Source organism: Erithacus rubecula (genome assembly GCF_903797595.1).
Source record: "Erithacus rubecula genome assembly, chromosome: 18".
NCBI classification, from domain to species: Eukaryota; Metazoa; Chordata; class Aves; order Passeriformes; family Muscicapidae; genus Erithacus; species Erithacus rubecula.
The window spans coordinates 6575561-6593850 of record NC_136670.1 but is presented as its reverse complement, the minus strand read 5'-3'; the positions used below and the strand labels follow the sequence as shown (position 1 = coordinate 6593850).

The 18290-nt window shown below is 39.6% G+C and overlaps 1 protein-coding gene across 5 annotated transcripts in view; it reads left to right on the top strand.

Annotated features, from left to right (window-relative positions):
• The first annotated feature begins 793 nt into the window (after nt 1-793).
• Nucleotides 794-18290, top strand: part of ZMYND8 (zinc finger MYND-type containing 8) — a 49611-nt gene continuing 32114 nt past the window's right edge. For 2 of the 5 annotated variants that reach the window (XM_079321830.1, XM_079321827.1), the window contains exons 1-2: nt 794-921; nt 10753-10823. In XM_079321830.1, coding sequence (XP_079177956.1) covers nt 908-921; nt 10753-10823 — 85 coding nt within the window. In that variant the 5' untranslated portion in view covers nt 794-907. Of the gene's footprint in view, nt 922-1175; nt 1327-1969; nt 2005-10752; nt 10824-18290 lie in introns of those variants that run through there. The other 3 variants (XM_079321831.1, XM_079321828.1, XM_079321829.1) reach the window with 3 other exon arrangements.

Here is an 18290-nt window from a genome sequence, read left to right as displayed (position 1 = left end):
AGTCAGCCCTGTGCAACAGCCCCGAGCAGGCCGAGAGGTGGGGGCTGAGGGGGAACGCACATCTCAGCCTCTGGGCTGACATGGGTATTTTTAGTTTTTGCTCTGCAGTGTTTTATACACAGGGAGGGCCTGCACCAAGTGGTAGCAATGCTCTGTGAGAAAGCAGTTTCACATTCTGGAGTAGTTTTTGGGGAAAGGAGACATGAGTGTTGCTGTTTAAGGCTCCTTTTTCCTATTAAGACTCAGCACACCGTGGTATCTAAAGAAATCACGCCGTGGGTACACGGTTGCTCTGCTGCACGTTAATATATTGAAATTCTGGAGCAGGGGAACCCTTCTCTGAATCCTGAGTTATTCATTTCAGTCACTCCTGTTCACGTGCACTTTCGGTAAGTTCTGCTCTCCGCCTGTGGCCTCGCTTGCTCGGCCCAGCAGAGCACCAGCAGAGCGAAATTTCGCTTTCCGTGCAAACAAAAGAACAGCTCCAGCGACCCGGGCGAACTCTGCCTCCTTCGGGTTCCCAACAGCCTGTGCCTTCAGCAAACGGCAGCCTGGGCCACGCTGGCCGGGGCCGGCGTTGTGCGGGCGCTGCCCCGAGGCGGGCAGGGCTCGGCCGGGCCCGGGGCAGCGCGGCCCGGGCGGCGGGCGGCGGAGCCGGGCCTAGCGCGCCGGCCTGCTCCGAGCCCGGGATGGCTCCTGCTCCCCGAGCCGCACAAAGATAATCGCTCAGGAAGTGTCTCAGCCAATCCCCTGGCGCTTTACATGCGGATTTGCCGGGGCAGCCAATCCGGGGGCGGCTTTCATGGGGAAGACAGATCATCAAGCCCAAGTGCCAAGCCCTCCCTGCCCGAGTACTGAGAGCCTGTCCTCCATGTTTTATAAGTATTGACATAACACTGTGTTAACAATGCATCCACAGAGGTAAGCCTTGCTTTTTACATTGCTTTTTCTCTAAGACCTATGAGTTGTGGGTTGAGAGTGTGATTCTCTGTGATTTCTCGTGCAAAACTCACACCACAGCACTTATATTAAGTTGGAACTGTTTAAATTTGCTTTCTTGGGTCACATGGTTAGTAGCCATTAGCCACAGCTTTATTTTACAGTCTGGCAAAGCCTTGGCATGCCTACTTCTTCACAGGAGGATGGTGTTTGTAGAGTTTATCAAGATCCTGGTGTTCCAAAGGAGGTTTCTGTCTCTGAGCAGTTTGCCAGCACTATTGTCTGTTGTGTCACATGCCTGCTGGAGAGAAAATGGAAGCTAGGGAGCAGATGCATTTAACTGCCCTACAGGGAGTCAAGCAGGGATAATGGCAGACAGAGGAACAGGCAAGTTTACCTTTCTAAACAGTGAATGGAACAGCTAAGATAAGTTATCTCTGAGAAAATACGGGATTTTTAAAAACCTAGGCATCAGCAAAAAGTGCTAATGGCAGATTGTAGATATTGGGCCTAGGTGGTGGTGTGCTGTTGCATCATGTTTTTTATGCAGCTTATCTTAACTTAAAATGATTCTTGAACCTTTTTTCTTGCAGGAGTAATTAATACAACGCTTTTCTCTTTCGGAGGGACAATGTATGGTTAATATTTTGTTCCTTTAGGAGGGAGTTTTTATGCTGCAGATTTTGGAAATGGAGTGCTGCTCAGTAAAACGCAGCAGTGCATCTATTTACAAATCTGATGCTTTATGGAAAATGTTTTTGAACTGTTAGCTGTCTTGTTTTGCATAGTTCAAACAAACTAATGCAACTTTTATCTGTGCCTTTTTGTTTTACATTGTATCAGCCACAGTTCTGTGTTGTGGAGTCCAGAAGATATAAAATCATGTGTGGTTCATGACAGTAGTACATGTTGTTCGTTCTTGGGGCTTTTTTTTCTCTTTTATTTTTTTTTAAACTTTTGGTTTAATGCTACGTAATTATTTCAAGAAATTCTGATCAATTCCCAAATCTGCCAGCCTGTTGTATCTTCCTAACTGGAAAAATGAGATGGGTGCTTGAACAGTTGGTAAGTAAGCAGCATGCTACTCTCTGAACATTTTTAATAGTTTTCCAAACATTTTGTTTTTACTGGGTCAGTTAGTGCAGCAGATGAAGTGATGTTAGTGGTTAGTTATGTAAAAGATGAGATTTGCTTACCGTCCATTTTAAGGGATTTGTAAACTGCTCTGTTAGAATGCACTGTTTTTCTGATAAATTATCTCTGAATTTTGAAGCTTTTACTTCCTGTTTACCTTAGGACAGTGAAAAATGTTGTACTTGCTGTTTGTTCCTAGATCATTAATTACCATGTTTGCAGGCTAAAGCGCGTTTTCACTGTTCTTGGGCTTTTTGGGTGTGATGAAAGTGCTAGTGCTCAGCAATGAAGTGACCTTATGAAGTAAAGTAAATAATACTTAATGAGCATATGTTTCTGATACTATACAGAGTGTAACCTCAGACAAGCTTGCTTGGTTTATAACTAATTTAGAAACATTTTGTGCTCTTTATAAAGATTTTAATTGTAGCGCCTGGATGCTTGTTTGAACAAGCTGTTTTTCAGTGATCACCAGGGCTTTTACAAAAGCAGAGGAAGGATGCTCTTTTGTGCTTTTAATGTAATTTTTGTACTTGTTTTAACAGCTCATACACATTTATTATTTTAGGAAAGAACTGAAATCTAGTCTGGCTTTGCAAATGACTGCTGAGGCACAGTGCATGCAAACTCTCATAGACCCTTGCCATGTATTTGGTAACATTCTTTAACATATCAATTTACTTCTGGTTGCTTGTTTACCAGTGTATCTTATTTTGAATATTCCACTTTGGTTAAAAGCTTTCCTTCCCCCACCTCCATGTCTCCCCCCCCCCCCACCCCCCCCTCCAATCCCCTAGGATTAGATTATAAGAATGTCTAGTTCAATTTGAAATCTGAAATACAGCTGGGGTACCACTGAATTTCATGTGATAGTATTTCTGTATGCAATTTTAATGCACTATTCAGCATACACGAAAGTGCTGACACAGCTAAGAAGTTTTTGTTTTTCAGTTGCTGAAAACCAGAAATTACATTCGGACACAATTTTCCTAGTAGTAGTTTATACATGTTAGCAGTTTACTTTTGCACTTTAAGAGTGAACAACATAATATTTGTTTAATGTGAGGAAGCAGGAGTAAGCGATCTGCAATCAGAAAGCTTGTATTAAAATGGCTCCCCCAGGTTTTGTTAAACCAGGATCTGTTTCAAATCTGCACCTCCAGACACGCTGCTGACAGTGAAGCGCATTTGTGTGAGCTGCCCTCGTGCATGCAATGAAACGGAGCGTCGTCAGTCTGTTAAAGTTCACTATTTTCAACCACTCGGGTATAACTCTTTTATAGTTCACAAAAAACAAATGTCTGCATTGCAGCAAGATGTCTGAGGCAAGGTAGAGACAGCAGCGTTGTGCCTCGGCTCAGCCCAATGGCGCTGCTCCGCCAGCGCCTGAGCCAATTGCTGCAGCAGGCAGGTTAAAGATTGACAATTGCAGTGGCAGGGCTGAGAGAGGCCTTCTGGAAATTTCTGCCATCTTTGTTCTGTCTAACTAAAGCAATTTCAGCCAAGCTGAAAGATTTCGTGTGTATCTGTATTTATGGTGCTTTGTCAAGGTACGGTGTTAGCACTCACTTCCCTAGGTTGCATAATAAACTGGTTTTTTTCTGTTCAGGACAGATGGAATGTGGGGTTTTGTTTAAGTGACAGATGCAGGGAAAAAGCACGTATGCTTTCTCCTCCCCAAGATTTTACTGGCCTGGATCTTGTTACAATCACAATTAGACAGGACATGTATGAAGCAATGCAGCTGAGGTTTATTCAGCTTGGAGCAAATGGCCATTATTCTGATTATAACTAGCAGCTAATCGTATAATTGCACTGTAAGTTTTCTGGCTACTAGAGAGTAATTTGAATTGCCCAGGATGAATATGATTAGCCATTATTATTTAGTGCCAACATCCAGTTACTTTTGTAATTAACTGGACAAAGAATGGAGTGGGGGGAAAACAAAGGAGTGATCTGGATTATAAATCATGGTGAAAACAGTAGCTTTTTAAAAGCTACATGCCTTTTTCATTCTTTGCAGGCGAACTGTTTTACTTGGAAGCTACGTAGTGCTAGGGAAAAGCTGAGTAATTTCTTTAAACAAATGACACTACTTAACATATTGGGAATGAAAAAAATGCAGAGTATAAACCACTCAAAATGTAAGAGTCACCCCCCCTCCCCCCACAGTAGGTAGGAGTATTGAAATGTAGCAGTAAACCTACGTTGCTACTAAAGGAGCATGTAATAAAAGGAACTTCATGCTCAAAAAGCAGAAATACATAGATTACATTACAAATTTAGCCCTTCATATAATGTCCACAAGCTTCAACTGGCTCGTCTTCCTGAGCTGTCTTCCATTTTGTGATACCACTTTTGCTTGAGGTTTTTGTTGTTTCTGGTTTTGTTGTTTTGTTTCTCCTGTTCTGCCTTGTTTTCCAGTGGATTGTGTTGTGTCACTTTTCAGCTACTGGTCCTGTGGATCCAGTACCTGAAACGTGATAGCTGGTGGTCACTTTTCCATAATGGTGGTACTGCTCCAGCATAATTGGTTAAAGGGAGATAGATCTCAGTAAAAGCTCTGCTCTGTCTGACATTCAGGGTATTAATTTGAATTTCCTAAGTATCTTGAGAGGTGAACAAAACCTTTGCCCATGTGAAATGGAGTTGAGGGCACTTTTCAAATTTTGCTATTTGTGGATCCCCAGTATTTTTCCCATGGGCATGTGAATCCCATTAGAGTGACTTTAAGCCTGTTAGACCAGGTTTGATTTACTTGGTTATTGTCTGCAAAGCCCTTTGTGGTAGCACTCTGGCTTTGAGGGGTCTGCACACTGGAATCCAGCACAGTAGGCCATCAGGCTTGGCCCTTTAAATTGTATTTAGGAAGTAATTTAAATACATTTGTTAATAAACATGTCTTGTATTCATGGGTTAAAGACTAATTTAGCCATAGCTACATAGGAAGGGAGTTTCATGTATTTGGTAGTTGTCTGTCATTCTCATGTTAACCCTTTACTGCCTGTTGTCAGAGCATCTGTGTTTCACACTGTGAGATTAAAACCATGCTGTAACAGGATGTTAACGTTCTTAATTCAGCTGATATAAACCTTTACTTTCGAGTATGAATGTTCTCAAATTATATTTTTAGCATCTGAGATCTGTAGCTATTTGGCTGCCTTGCTTGGGCCTCACTTGTATAGTTTATAAACATTAAGATGAATGTGTAACACCAAGGATCCCCCTCCCTCCCCTGATTTTTCTCTTTTGTGCAGCTATTTTGAATGGACACCGAATAAGAGTAAGCTTTTAAAAACAACCAAAATGTTCTTTAAATGAAAAATAGTTACTTTGCTTGTTATCACAGGTAACCAGCTTAAACACTGCTGTACATAGATATCTGAACAAGCCTTTTGTGTATGTTAATTACCTAATACAGAGTGTTATTTGCTTAATACACATGGAGCATTTTTGCAGGGAATTCTGCAAAAGGAAATGTAAAATATAAGGTGCTCACACTGGAGGGTGAAGCTAAAATTGAGTGATTTCCTTAGTAACCTGTGACTTCACAAATCTCCCTATCTTGTGCCTTTTTAGTTAAAGGTCCGGATGCCAGGTGTCCTTTGGTCCTTCTTTACCATTTCTGATATTTAGGTGCTGGCTTTGAATCTTGCCCTGCTGTGTAAACAGGAGCTGCTGGTATTGAACAAAGTGCTACCATTTTAGCTGCAGAGCAGGAGAGAGGCAGTGCAGTGCTGGCAGACGCCATTTTAGGAGCCCTGCATAAATAGCATAGCTACCGATGAGTAAGAGACTGTTATAGGTGAGTGCTCATACAAAGCTGCTATTTATTCAGCAATGGCATGCAAATAGTGGTTTTTGGTTTTCAGTTTTTATTGAATGCAGTTTTTTGGAATCATTATTTAGAATTGCTGCTCACAAATGTGATGCATGAGGGACAGGAATTGTCTTAAAGATGAAATTCAGTTTTAGTGCTTATAGTCTTTAATCAGTTTTCTTTTTTTTTTTTTTGGTTTTGTTTTGTTTTCTGTTAGTTAAAAGGAAAAATGAATTCTAGAAATATATAGTTCTTGGTCTGAAATTCATATGTTATTCCCTGATGTAGATCTAGATTGTGTATATGGACATAAGCTGTTTCGAGTGGTTTTCCATATCTGTCAGTTTTTCTTGGTTAAATGTCAAGGTGCAATAGTTCATCTGCAACTTTTAATTGCTCTTTGTAGTTACTGTGGATTAGAGCAGCTTTATATATTCTTGTATATGTACATTTTCTCAGGTAAGTACTACTATTAGTAAAGGAACGATTTTCCTAAAGTCAGGAAAGTCAGTATATAATTCAGGGATGTGGAATTTTATATTATAAAAACCCCATCCTCTCTTCAGCTTGGTAGAGAACATATTTAAAAATTAGGCAGCTAAGTTATTTTTCCATTTTTACCTCAGTATCAATAAATCTTGTATGTTTGCAATCCTTATTTTTTTTTCTTTCTGTGCCCAACTCTCCCCAAGGGAATAATCTCCACCCCTTCTACCCTCATTCAGACATGCTAAACTAGTTTGTATCAAACAAATTAACTTAACATTTTAGAAAACAAACTTCTGTTGTTGTTGTTGTTGTTGTTGCAAGTTTTATCAATATGAGTAGGGAAGTTTTAAATGATTAATTGGTTTTCTGGTCATTTGACAGGGAAACTGGCAAAGCTTGTATTTCAGTTGTATTCTTAAAATGTGTTCCTCTGTGCTCATTCATCTTAACGAGGAAATAAGAGTAGCTTTCAGAATTACATAAGCTATTTGTTGTATTCATTTAGGTACTTAATTGAGTATATTTCAGTATCATTTGTGATCTGCAGCCTCAGAGCATCCCATTCACACATGCATGACAGTAATACATGCTGGGTGAAATAGCTGCTCTGAGCCCTACAAAAATGAATTCTCTAAATAAAACTCTCTAGAATAGTTTACTTGACCACACAGTTATTGTTTCCATGGAATGAGATACTTGTTTTTAATTATTTTGCTGCTGGTCTTAATTTTCCTTTTTATTTTCTTGTGGGTAATAGTGAGGTAATTGGTTGAGAACCTGTTTTTTCTTGAATTATTTAATTGGAAATTTTTTGTTAATACCTGCATTTGGAAGTTTGTGCTTTTCAAAGTATTTTCTGAATTTTCCTTGTATTGATAGAGGGTGGAAAGAGTCTGCTTTAGAAAAGTTACTGTAAACTTGCTCTGAATTGCTGGTATATATTTATGAACTTGAATCTCAAAGATGACCACTACAGGCATCACTGCCAACATTCAAACAATGTCATGTTGTGGAAGTTATTAAACATTACAGCAAATAAAGCAATGGGAGATGCTTTTGAAGAGCTGTGAGTGTTCAGTATCTTTCATAGCTATGTCTAACACACTTTTGTTTAGCTGTTCCCCACCAACATAGGGATTTTTTTTTTTTCTAAACAGCCTCTGTGGTTTTCTTATATACTTAAATGTTTGTGCCCTTAAGAGATTAATTAATTGCAGAGAATATGGAGACGTCTGCTGCTCTGAGGCTCAGGCTTCATGGTGTAGTTGGTAATTGCTGGATTTTGTGTGAGTGATGCACACAGTGCACATGTGTGAATAGGGAATGTGCTCCTCCATGGCTGAGCAAAGTGGAGAACCTTGGTATCAAGTGGAGAATGCAGTTTTGACTGCTCATTTATGCTTAAAGTCTTTGAGAAGGCTGTTTTCAGACCTCCTTTATGAGATGCTTGCAGCCCTGCCCTTGGCAGCAGTTTAGAGCTGGATCATCTTTAAGGTCCAAGCCATTGTATCATTCTATGATTATTTGTATCAAGGTTTTACAAGATACTTTGCCTTACTGGTGTTTCTGAAGACTCTCTTGTTTATAGCAGCATTGCGAGAAGCTTTAAAGGGTGATGGAGGAAGCAGACTCAGTTTCCTAGATTAAGCTTGTTATGTGAATGGGACACATTCTGAGCTGAAAAACCCTGTTATGCTGTAATAATAGGAAGGAGTCCTCCCTGTAATCCCCTGCAATGCTGGGTTTGGGCCCAGGGACACTGAACATCCTCAGTCTGAAACATCTCCTGGTGCTTTGGTCAGGGCAGTAGGAGCAGTTCCTGCTGTGGTGTTGCCATATTGATCCATCACTCCCATTTCTCAGCCAGGATTCATGCACACCTCTCTGGATTGTTATACTGATTTGTACCAGCTACTGTATCTTTCATGTTGTGCCATGTTCCCCTGTGGTTGTATTTTAAACAAAATAACCTGATAGATTTGAATGAGTCTGGAATATTATGATGGTTTTAATGTAACTTAAATGCTAAAAGGATGGTGCCCATTTCCCCTGTGTGGTTTTCTCCCATTTCCTGCATGTCCAACTGCACAATGAGTTACATTCTAGAACTGATTTGGATGAAATGGGCATGATTTCTGGGACAAGAAGTTAAGGATTAGGGAAACCATTCCTTTTAGTAGCAGCCTGTGTAAAATGAGCACAAATGTTCAACCTGAGTCTTGTAAAACCTTGTATGTCCTAGTCTGTGTCTGGAACTGGACCTGTATTTTAGAAGCAGCTCATGTGCACTGCCAGATTACTCCAGTCTTACAGAATTACTGGGTATGAATACATATTTACCTGCATGCATTATTGATTATATACACATGATGTTTTAAAAATATGGGGTTTGTTACAGTTTGGTGATATTGAAATAGGATTTTATAAAGAGGGAGAGGAAGAAAAAAAACTCCAGTGCAGCATTGGAAGAGAACAATGAACCCATCCCATGAGCCCATCCCTTCCCTTTGCTTAGGAGAGGAAAAGGCAAGTGGTGCATGAAATGTTTTGGTGTCTGCAGGCCACTGCCAGCTCCTCTTTGCTGAGGCCCCTGGGAAAGGGTGTAACAAATGTGCAGGATAATTGATCTGCCCATGCATAGTAAATGTGTGAGCATTGTAATATGGTTGGCTGTGTTGTGCATTTAATCTGCCCATGCAAAATAAATCTGAGAAGCATTGTGTTACAGTCAACTGTGCTACACATTTACCAGAATTCTGGTCACAGGAGTGCCTTGCCTTGCTCCTGAAATGATCAGAATAGTCCAGGAGCTGGGAGGTAGATGCTGGTAGAATAGAACTTCCCTTCAGTGTTTTGTGACTTTAAAGAGCTTATTTTGTAAATTATTTCTATATCCAAATGACAAAGAATAATGATTTCTGGCATTTCTGGAACTTCTCAGCTTTGGGTTTTTCATACATTGAACTTGGTTAATTTGTATGTAAAATTAATGCTGACATAACTGTACTGTTTAGAACTGTGAAAAGAATTGCAACCCAATCCCCCAGTACCTCCTAGTTGATTAAAAGTAGTTTTGTCAAATAGCAAACTAAAAAATCCTTCTGCTGTTGAAGTTTTACTTTGTTTAGGAATCTCTTTTAACTTATACCCGTAACAAAACTCCTGCTAATATAAACTGTTTGTCAGGCTGAAGAGTTTCTCTGGTCTAAATGTAACCAAGTCCTCAGTGTTGTTTCCGAGCTCTGATGGGATGTCTCAGGCAGATTTATAGACAGTGGCTAAAGCAAAGGTTCCAGCTGCCCTCTTGGCCCTGTCCTGGGGCTGGGGTGGCTGAATGGAACCTCAGCCACAGCAGCAGAAATTCATGATTCAAACTGACTGAGTGATAAACTGTCCCAGTGCAGGAGAGGATCTCATCCCTGGTGTTGTGCTCTGGTGTACTCTGCAATACCTGCCTGAAGCTCCAGAACCCCATTTATCCATCATTTGGAATTTGGGTTTGCTTCAACACTGTGTGTTTTCTTTTACCTTTCATCTAGGATAGTCACATCTCCAAAATTGCTCTGTAACTCTGTGTTCATTTATGTTCATTTTTGCTCTCCCTTCCATCTTCTTTCCCCAAAGTGACATAACAAGCCAAATTGATTGAGTTGCTTTCATGAATGGCATCTCTATAGAATATCACAAGTAGAATATCAGAAAGTCAGATGTACTTAGTAAGAATTTATTTCTGCCTGGAGCAAATGAAAACTGACTGTGTGGGATTGAATAGTAACAACTCTGTACTGTTTACTCTTTATGGTTAATAATTGGTGGAATTGTATTGCCAATAAATTATAAAATTTCAGTTTTCTGTTATACAGTCTAGTTCTAAAATCCTTAAAAGCCATTAAAAAAATAATTTTAAAATTACATTTTACCTTCTAATTTTGAAAGTTGTTTTGTGTTGCTAAGTCTGTAACTTCAGCTAATCTGTTCACAAATGCTGATGAGCATTTAAATGTTGGCAGGCATCTGTCCACATGGTTTATCTGAGATTAGAAGCTGCAAAGAACAGAATTCCTGTTTGTCTGTCACACACACACAGTTCATACATATATTGCCATAATCTGCAGTACATGTTACAAGACTGTCTTTGGTACAAAAATGTAACTTTTGTATTTGGTAACCTGCAGCATATGTGTATACCTGGATTGTTTTCTCTGTGGTTTGATCAATGTATGCTCTGGCAAACAGCAAACCTTTCATTCCATCAGAAATTTTAATGTAGTTGTGTTTGACAGTGTTGGGTTGAACTTAATGGATAGAAGTAAGTCATGGGATTAATATGGTCCATAAAGTATTCTAATTCACCTTTTTGAATCCTGCAGCTTGGCTGAAGAGGAAATAAAGGCAGAGCAGGAGGTGGTGGAGGGGATGGACATCTCCACTCGATCCAAAGGTGAGTAAGAGGAATATTTCAATTAGGTTCTACAACACAATTATTTGTAAACCAGGATAGTGAAGCTGTGTCATCTACCATGAAGCTACTCTTGAATGGAGACTCAAGATTCACTGTATTTTTTACAATGACTACTGTATGTTAGGAAGTGTTTTAATTTTTTCCTTGGTTTTCATTATAGATCAAATCTACACACACAAATATTTCAGTATTATTTCAGGTTTATGAATAACTAAGGTTAAATTGCCAAAAACCAGCAATCTCTTGTATCACTGGCTTCCTTTAAAGTGGTACTTCTAGATTGGCAGGAGAAAGTACTAGTAGCAGCCAAACTATTAAGGTAGTACTTCCTACTTAAATTCTTTTTTTCTCTAAAGAATCACAGTAGCATTTCTGTTTCCACAGAAATTAGTCCCCTGAGCAGTATGTATTTCATGGACATTCATGCCTGTCCATCTCCTTTTGTATTTGCAACTGCTTTTGCAGCTGAGTTTACCTGAAAGCCATTCCTCTATAAGAGCAGCAGTAGTTACTACCATCCTTTGAAAGTTCTGGCACATACCCAGTTACTCTTCACATTCCTACAGCAGGGCTCACAAGGCTGGATAACTCTGGATGTGCAGGTAGGATTGTCTTGAAGGCATGGCACAGATCATCTGCATGTTTTTTAATGAGGAAGCTTGGCTGGATAACATGGTTATAAAATTAGATCCAGGTCTTATTTGTACTAACAGGCTGTAAATTTCTTTTTTCAGTTCTCTTGGTATGGTTAGGTGAGGTAGTACATGTGATCTGACACCTCAGAAGAGATACACTTGCACCTCTTGTCTCCCTTTTTCTCCCTTGTCTCCTGATCTTGTATATCAGTCTCCAGCACTGGACTGCTTTCAATGTTTACTTCTCTCTGTATTTCAGTTTTCTAAGGCAGTAGAAGGTAATTCTAAGCCAGTAGAAAGTAAATGTTTTTGCTACTTTAATGATTGCTACTGACCAGGGTAAGCTCCCAGCTCTGCACTCCACCACTTACTTCCTTTGTGGTGTTTGTCACATCCCAGCCACTTGAACTTTCTAACCAACTTAACAGCTGAAACATTTTTCTGCTCTTGTAGTGACCAGATTGTTTGTGAAAGAGTTTGATAACATAAGAACTTGGTGTAACAGACAGTGGGGGTTATCAGGTACATCTAGCTGCCCATGAAATTTCATATTTATTCCTCTTTAGAAACACTGGCCCACTTTCTAGTACTAATAAGAGTTCTTCATGCCTTAACTGAGCTAAACCATTACTTATGTCATTCTGACATAATTAATGTCTAAAAACACTTAAAAATCTGGTATCTACTTATGTAGATGTTTGCATTTTAGTTCTGGTGCTTTAATCAGCCACAAACAGGTGTATGGGCCATACAAAAGGTTTCCATTTCTCGTGGTAGTTCCAGTGCTGCCCTGACCTCAGGATATGTTGTTTTAGTGAATTAAGCCTACAGGTAACTTTTTACTTTTTGTTTGGTAGGGTTGAGATGAAGTTTCTTAGGACAGTGAGCTAATTTAATATCATGGTTATTGAAAAGGTCAGTCTGTCATGTCCCAACCTTCTCACATACCATCTTGCAACTTCCCTTGCATTGTGGGCTCTTGCAGTTAGAACTGGTCCATTCAGAGGGATTTAACATGGCAGAAAGATACTTGTGTTTTCATACTGTTCACTGTTGTTGCAGTTCCCTGAACCAGTTGATGCCAAAGCCACTCTCACCACGGTGCTGGTTTAGGTTGACCCAAGCTGTCATTGTGTGGAAGCCACTGGCCCATGCATGGACGTTCTCCTAGTGCTTTAAATACCAGTGGGAGTGATGAAAATGGCAATTCTGTATCACCATAGTAGAGATAAAACTTAGCAAGTGTTGAATCATTTTAATAATAAGGGAATTGGTATTTGACTAGATACTGATTTGCCTTAGTAGGTGTGTTAAATTTAGCATGTATGTTGGTAAATCCACTGCCAGCACCACTCCAAGGACAAGAATAACAACCACCCACCCCAAGCCCTTACAGGCTTCTATTTTTTCCAGTGAAGAATGTGGGATATAAAGAACTCTTTAGACTTACCTGTAAACCATTTCTCTTTGTTGTATATTCAACCTAATCTGTAAATTAGTGATAGAACTTTATAATAGTTGAAAATATATTTTCTCACAGAAAAGAAAATAATCATAAGTGTCATCTCCAAGAGCTGACCTGGTGTAATGAATCTTTCTGGACTCCTGTTATTTGGGTTAAACCAAGCTTCTCTGATATTTCAGTGAAGTATTTCTGCAGCAGAGAAGTCACAAACCAGGATTTCAAAACTGTTATTCTGCTCTGTGCAAGGCAGAAAAAGTGCAGCAAAGTTCTCAACTGGTGGGATGGTGGCAGCCTTGTCTCCACTAGTAGCAATCAGCTTGTGCAGAGTTTTGCTTTGTGTGTTTGCAAAGGATATAGCTGAGGAAGTTGAGCCTATCTAGGCAAACCTGGTGGGGAGCACACAGCTCCTTGTGCTTTGTTTGGGTTTTGTGATGTGTGAGAAGCCTGTACAGATCAGTTTGTGGCACTGCACAACTTCAGACTTGACCTGGAGCAGCGGATGTGCTGCAGGACTGTGACCTGCTTACCCAGCAATGGTTTGTGCAGCTCATGTGAGGCTGTGTCTAAAGAAAGTTGGAGGGAAATAAATTTAATTGCTTTAATACCAATTAGCCTGATGCAGATCTCTTCGTGAACATTCTTGTTTTGGTATAAGCAGTTTAATTGCTATAATTCAATTGCAGTTCAGTTTAAGCTGAACTAAACCATGCATTGTTTAATCTGTAAAACAGGTCTTAACACAGCCTTTGAATTGGTCTAGGTAACATGGTGGTTTCAAAGCAGCCTAAGCTGGTCAAACTGCTCAGTGCAGCAGTTTTATCCACTTCCTTCCATACCTAAGCTGGCAGGAAACTAACTGAACCATAAAACATGAACAGTTTTCTGCTAGCTCAGTGTGCTGGAGCAGCTTGGTGGACTGCCAGAACTGGTGTAAGAGAGAAGACAGGAATACACCAGTTGGGTGCAGGAAGTGTGGGGCTTTGTTAGCAAGCATTTAGACAGGGCTGGGCTGGAATGAAAGCAGAGCTGAAAGCCATCACTGGCACTTCTTACTTTATATTGTGATAGATAAAGCAAGTCTGTAGCTGGAGTCAGGGCTGTGGAGTCCTACATGTTCAGCTGCATTTCTTTCCCCTTCCCCTTTGCTGGCTGTAATGCTTCTGCTGTTGCACAGTCAGATGTGTCAAGCAGCTGATCTAGCAGAAAATTGATCATAATACCAGATTTTGCCTGAATAGTGAACTGATTAATCCTCCTGTTGTGCACAAGTGCCTGTCTCCAAACTTGGTGACAGTTTGTGGGGACAGATACCTGGTAAGGTGGGAAAGAGCAGTAGAGTTACTCCAGAAGTTATAATTTAGATCTGTTTAAAAGCTGTGCATGTGCAGCCTTGTTAAGGACAAGGTTTTAAATACACTGCTCTGTTGATGAGAACAAAAAAGCATAAGGCTCTGAGAACTGGAAATGGGAAATGACAGCTTAAAGGGAATGCAGAGTCCAAAACCAAAAAATGGAGTGAAGAGGGGAATGCTCTTTAGTGAAGAAGAGAGGCAGTGGATTACATTATTGTATTTTGTCCTTTGCATATGATACATTAACCTGTCCAAAAGAAACATCTTGTTACAGTTCTGTTCCAGCCTTATGGAGTACTTTTAATCTTGTTTATTAAATATTTCAAGAGGGGACTTGCAAGGTCTCTTGATAAATGTCTAAGCATTTCCAGGTTGTGGTTCCAGAGCAAATTCTGTCTTCACTTGTATTTGTTCTCTTTGGACAGAATGAACTCTGCACTGTGGATTTTCTTCCTATTAACCTGGAAGATTTTTTTTAGTTTTTATTTTTTAATTTTTCTGCTGGTTTAACTTACTTCACTGCCAACAGTAGCAAGCTGTGGTGGCAGATGGACTTCCATGTAGGTTTTCATGTATTTCTGCTGGTACTGGGTCCGTTGCCTGTTTAGTGCCCAGTCAAAAGGAGCTCTTTAACTCTCTTCTTGCCATCATCTCTTACATTGCCTTTGCATCTCTGCTGGCTCTTAGGACTTTGGTTGGAGAGGTTGTTTTCTACCTGCTTTTCTCACTGAACCAGGTTACTGGGGAGTTGAGCAGATGCTGGACATGGCTGGGAGCAGCCTCACCCCAGCAGGGACAGCTGGTCACTAGATGGTCTTAGCTTGGCATAAAATTATATACTGAGGCCATACTGCTTAATGGGGAGAATTCTGACATCTACAGGTTTGGAGGGTTTTTTTTGCAGGTTAGTGGTAAAGGCTTTGGTCTTAGAAACTCCTCTCAGCAGTAAAACGTTCAGATACAATTAATATAAATACAGAAATGACTAATTAAATGGAATTCTCAGAATGCATGGTACATTTTGTAACAGTTTAATAACAGTACATCTCTATCAGCTTTCTTTGTAGGGATACCAAGTATTTAATCACACAGAGATGAGATTCTTACTCCAGTGTGAAGCTGAGACTCCTGCAGGGAGCAGAAGTGCAGCCCTGGGCATTTGTCTCTAGTAGAGCCCTTGCTATCAGCAGTCCCACCTTAGGAGGGCCTTGGGACAGCAAGTTCCCCATAGCCAGGCTCCAGCTTATCCTTGCCTTGCAGCTCTTACCTTGCAAGTTGTTGGGAAGTGTTTATTTTTCTTTATCTCCCAAAGTCCTACAGAGTAGAAACAACTAACAACATCTTTTTGTATTTGTGTCAAACTGTAACGTGGCAGGAGTTCATCAGAATTTACACAACCACGGCTGACCTCTGTTATTTGTTACATTAAGCAACTGGGCTGGGTTAATTACAGCAGTTGAAGTTTCTGGAATGTAAACAGGGCTTTGGTGGTTGGTTGCAACTGCATCATGTTTCAAAATTCTGGCAGAAAATAAAAATTCCTCAAAGCTGAGTGTAAGTTCTAACAGATACATCCAAGGTTTTATTAAGTTTTCAAGATATTTACCCTTGTTAAAGTGTTGCAGGTAATGGATATAAAAAATCAGAAATCTTTTCACAACCATTCAGGATAATAATTTTAACTGGAAGGCTTCACAGTTCTGGAATTCATCTAAATTATTAATTGAAACTGTTCTATCAAATGGGGCAAGTTAGTATTGCCACATTTTCTGTTGGATTTCTTCATTGATTACCCTCCATGCCATTTAAAGTACAGACATTCAGAGATTTTGAGAAGGAGTGAAGAGAGATGTGACAGTCTAGCTGATTTTTTTTCTTGTCTGTTCTGAAGGCATAGATACACATTTCTGCAGGGTAATAATGACAGCTTAAGCAATCTTCAGTCCCCTTTCTTTTCTTGTCCCTTCTCTCAGACTACCTTCTTATAGCTGTTTCTTAAATCCATCAAATTAATTCTTCATCCAACTCTTTTCAATAAATTTTTGTTCTGTTGCATTTTAATTGAATTTAATTCCTTGATTTGGTTCACCAAATGTTGGCAGAACTGTTTGTGCCTAACAAAAGGCATAGCATGGCATTGGGAATTAAGGTTAACAGAAATAGCCTTGGGCTGGCTCTATTTAAGTGACACTTCTGAGGGTCTGACTCACATGGAACAATTGGTTGTGTTTCTAGTTGGAAATGTTATTCAGAGTTTTGCATATTTGAGATATCAGAACCTGCTTGGATCACATGAAACTCATTGGTGTAACTAAGTCTCAGTTACTGATATCTCCTGGGAGGCTAAAATAATACTTTCACTGAAAAAACACATTGCTGTTTCTGGTTCCTGGAGAACCAAAATGACTGCTAATCTTACCATTTTTATCACAAGTCATATTGAAAAGCTTTTTTAATTTCTCAAAGAAGGATAGTTCTTCACTCACAGTAAAAGATTTTGTCCTGCAATTTCCACACTTTTTGGGAAGGCTTTTGTTTTGTTTGCCTAACTAGTTTGTGAGGTTGAATTTGAAAATCGTGGTTTATTGTAATTCTGATTTACTCAGGCTTTTCTCATTTACCTTGCTATCCATTGCATTGAGGATGGGAGGCTGAGGCAACATCCTCTGGTCTGAGTCACACCAGCATCCCTCCTCCATTGTCACATTTCCATCCTTTTCCCTTATACTGGCACTTCCAACTCTGGGACTTGTTGCTCTGCTGATTTAACTGAAATTAAATTTAGAGTTTGTTGTTGATTTAGGCCATATCAGTTTTTCCAAACCATCTTGCTTCCTGGGTTCACAAACCACAGTGCTAGAGAAAGAAAAAGGGAACAAATTTTATTTGTAGAAGGGGGCTGTGAAGCCTTAAGGTTTCAACTCTCATTAAGGCTTTATTGGGAGAGAAAATAATCCAAAGATTAAGATAAGAGATGCCTAGAAATGCATATGTAGACATGTTGTTTTAGCCTGGAATTGCTTTGATTGCATTTAGCTTAAGTTTTTAAATTAAAAAGAACCAAAAATAAGTATGGAAAGAAGGGCATAAGGGGGTGTCACTGGCAGTCTGTGGTACTGAGCAGTTGATGCTGCATTCTTTCAGCAGGGCATGTTGATGTTGCTTGTTTTCAAGAAGAATTACATTTAAATATCACAGGAAAAGCAAGGAAAACAACATCCTACTTTTACAGGTTTTCTGAGTTGGCACCTGCTTCTGTTGAGAAAAGCAAGACTTGTCAGTTGTCAGGAATCCCTGCTAGGGAGTGTTTACAGTGCAGCACTGTGCAATACACAGAGTATAAAAATATTTGGTTGTGGTCTGTGTTCCATATGCTGCAGCAAGATAAGATCTCTGATATAAATAATACACTTTTGTTTGTTTTTAGAATTTTTTAAAGCTAAACTATAGTAAGTCATTACTGTAGTTATCTGCTTACAAAGTGTATTGCCATCACATAAAAATTGGACTTACAAAGCAATCATAAAGTGTGAAATGAAATTGCTTTAGGGTTTAAGTGTGCTTTAGTCTATCCCCTGGGAGCAGTAGTTACTCATCTTTTAGTCACATGGTGACATACAGAAACAAAAATTTAAGCTTCAGGTGAAGATCAGGTTAGCTTGTTGCTCCCCAAAGAATGATTTGCAAGAGCACTGAGAGGTGCTTATTGTCAACCTTGACAACATCACAGACCAATTAATACTCACCTAGTGATGTAAACCCAGGGAACTTTTAATAAGAGTTAAAAAAGTTATTACAGGTATCTGTTTCTTCACTTGAGATGGAAGCACATTTTTAAAATAGTGCTAAGAAAACAAAATCACACAAAAAAACCCAAGAAATAGGTAGACTAAGGTTTCTTGGCAAAATTAATATTTTTAGTACAATTGGTTTATCAATGAGAAGTTTGGGTCAGGTTGATGAGCTTTGTGTGTGATGGGAGTTCAGTAGGAGC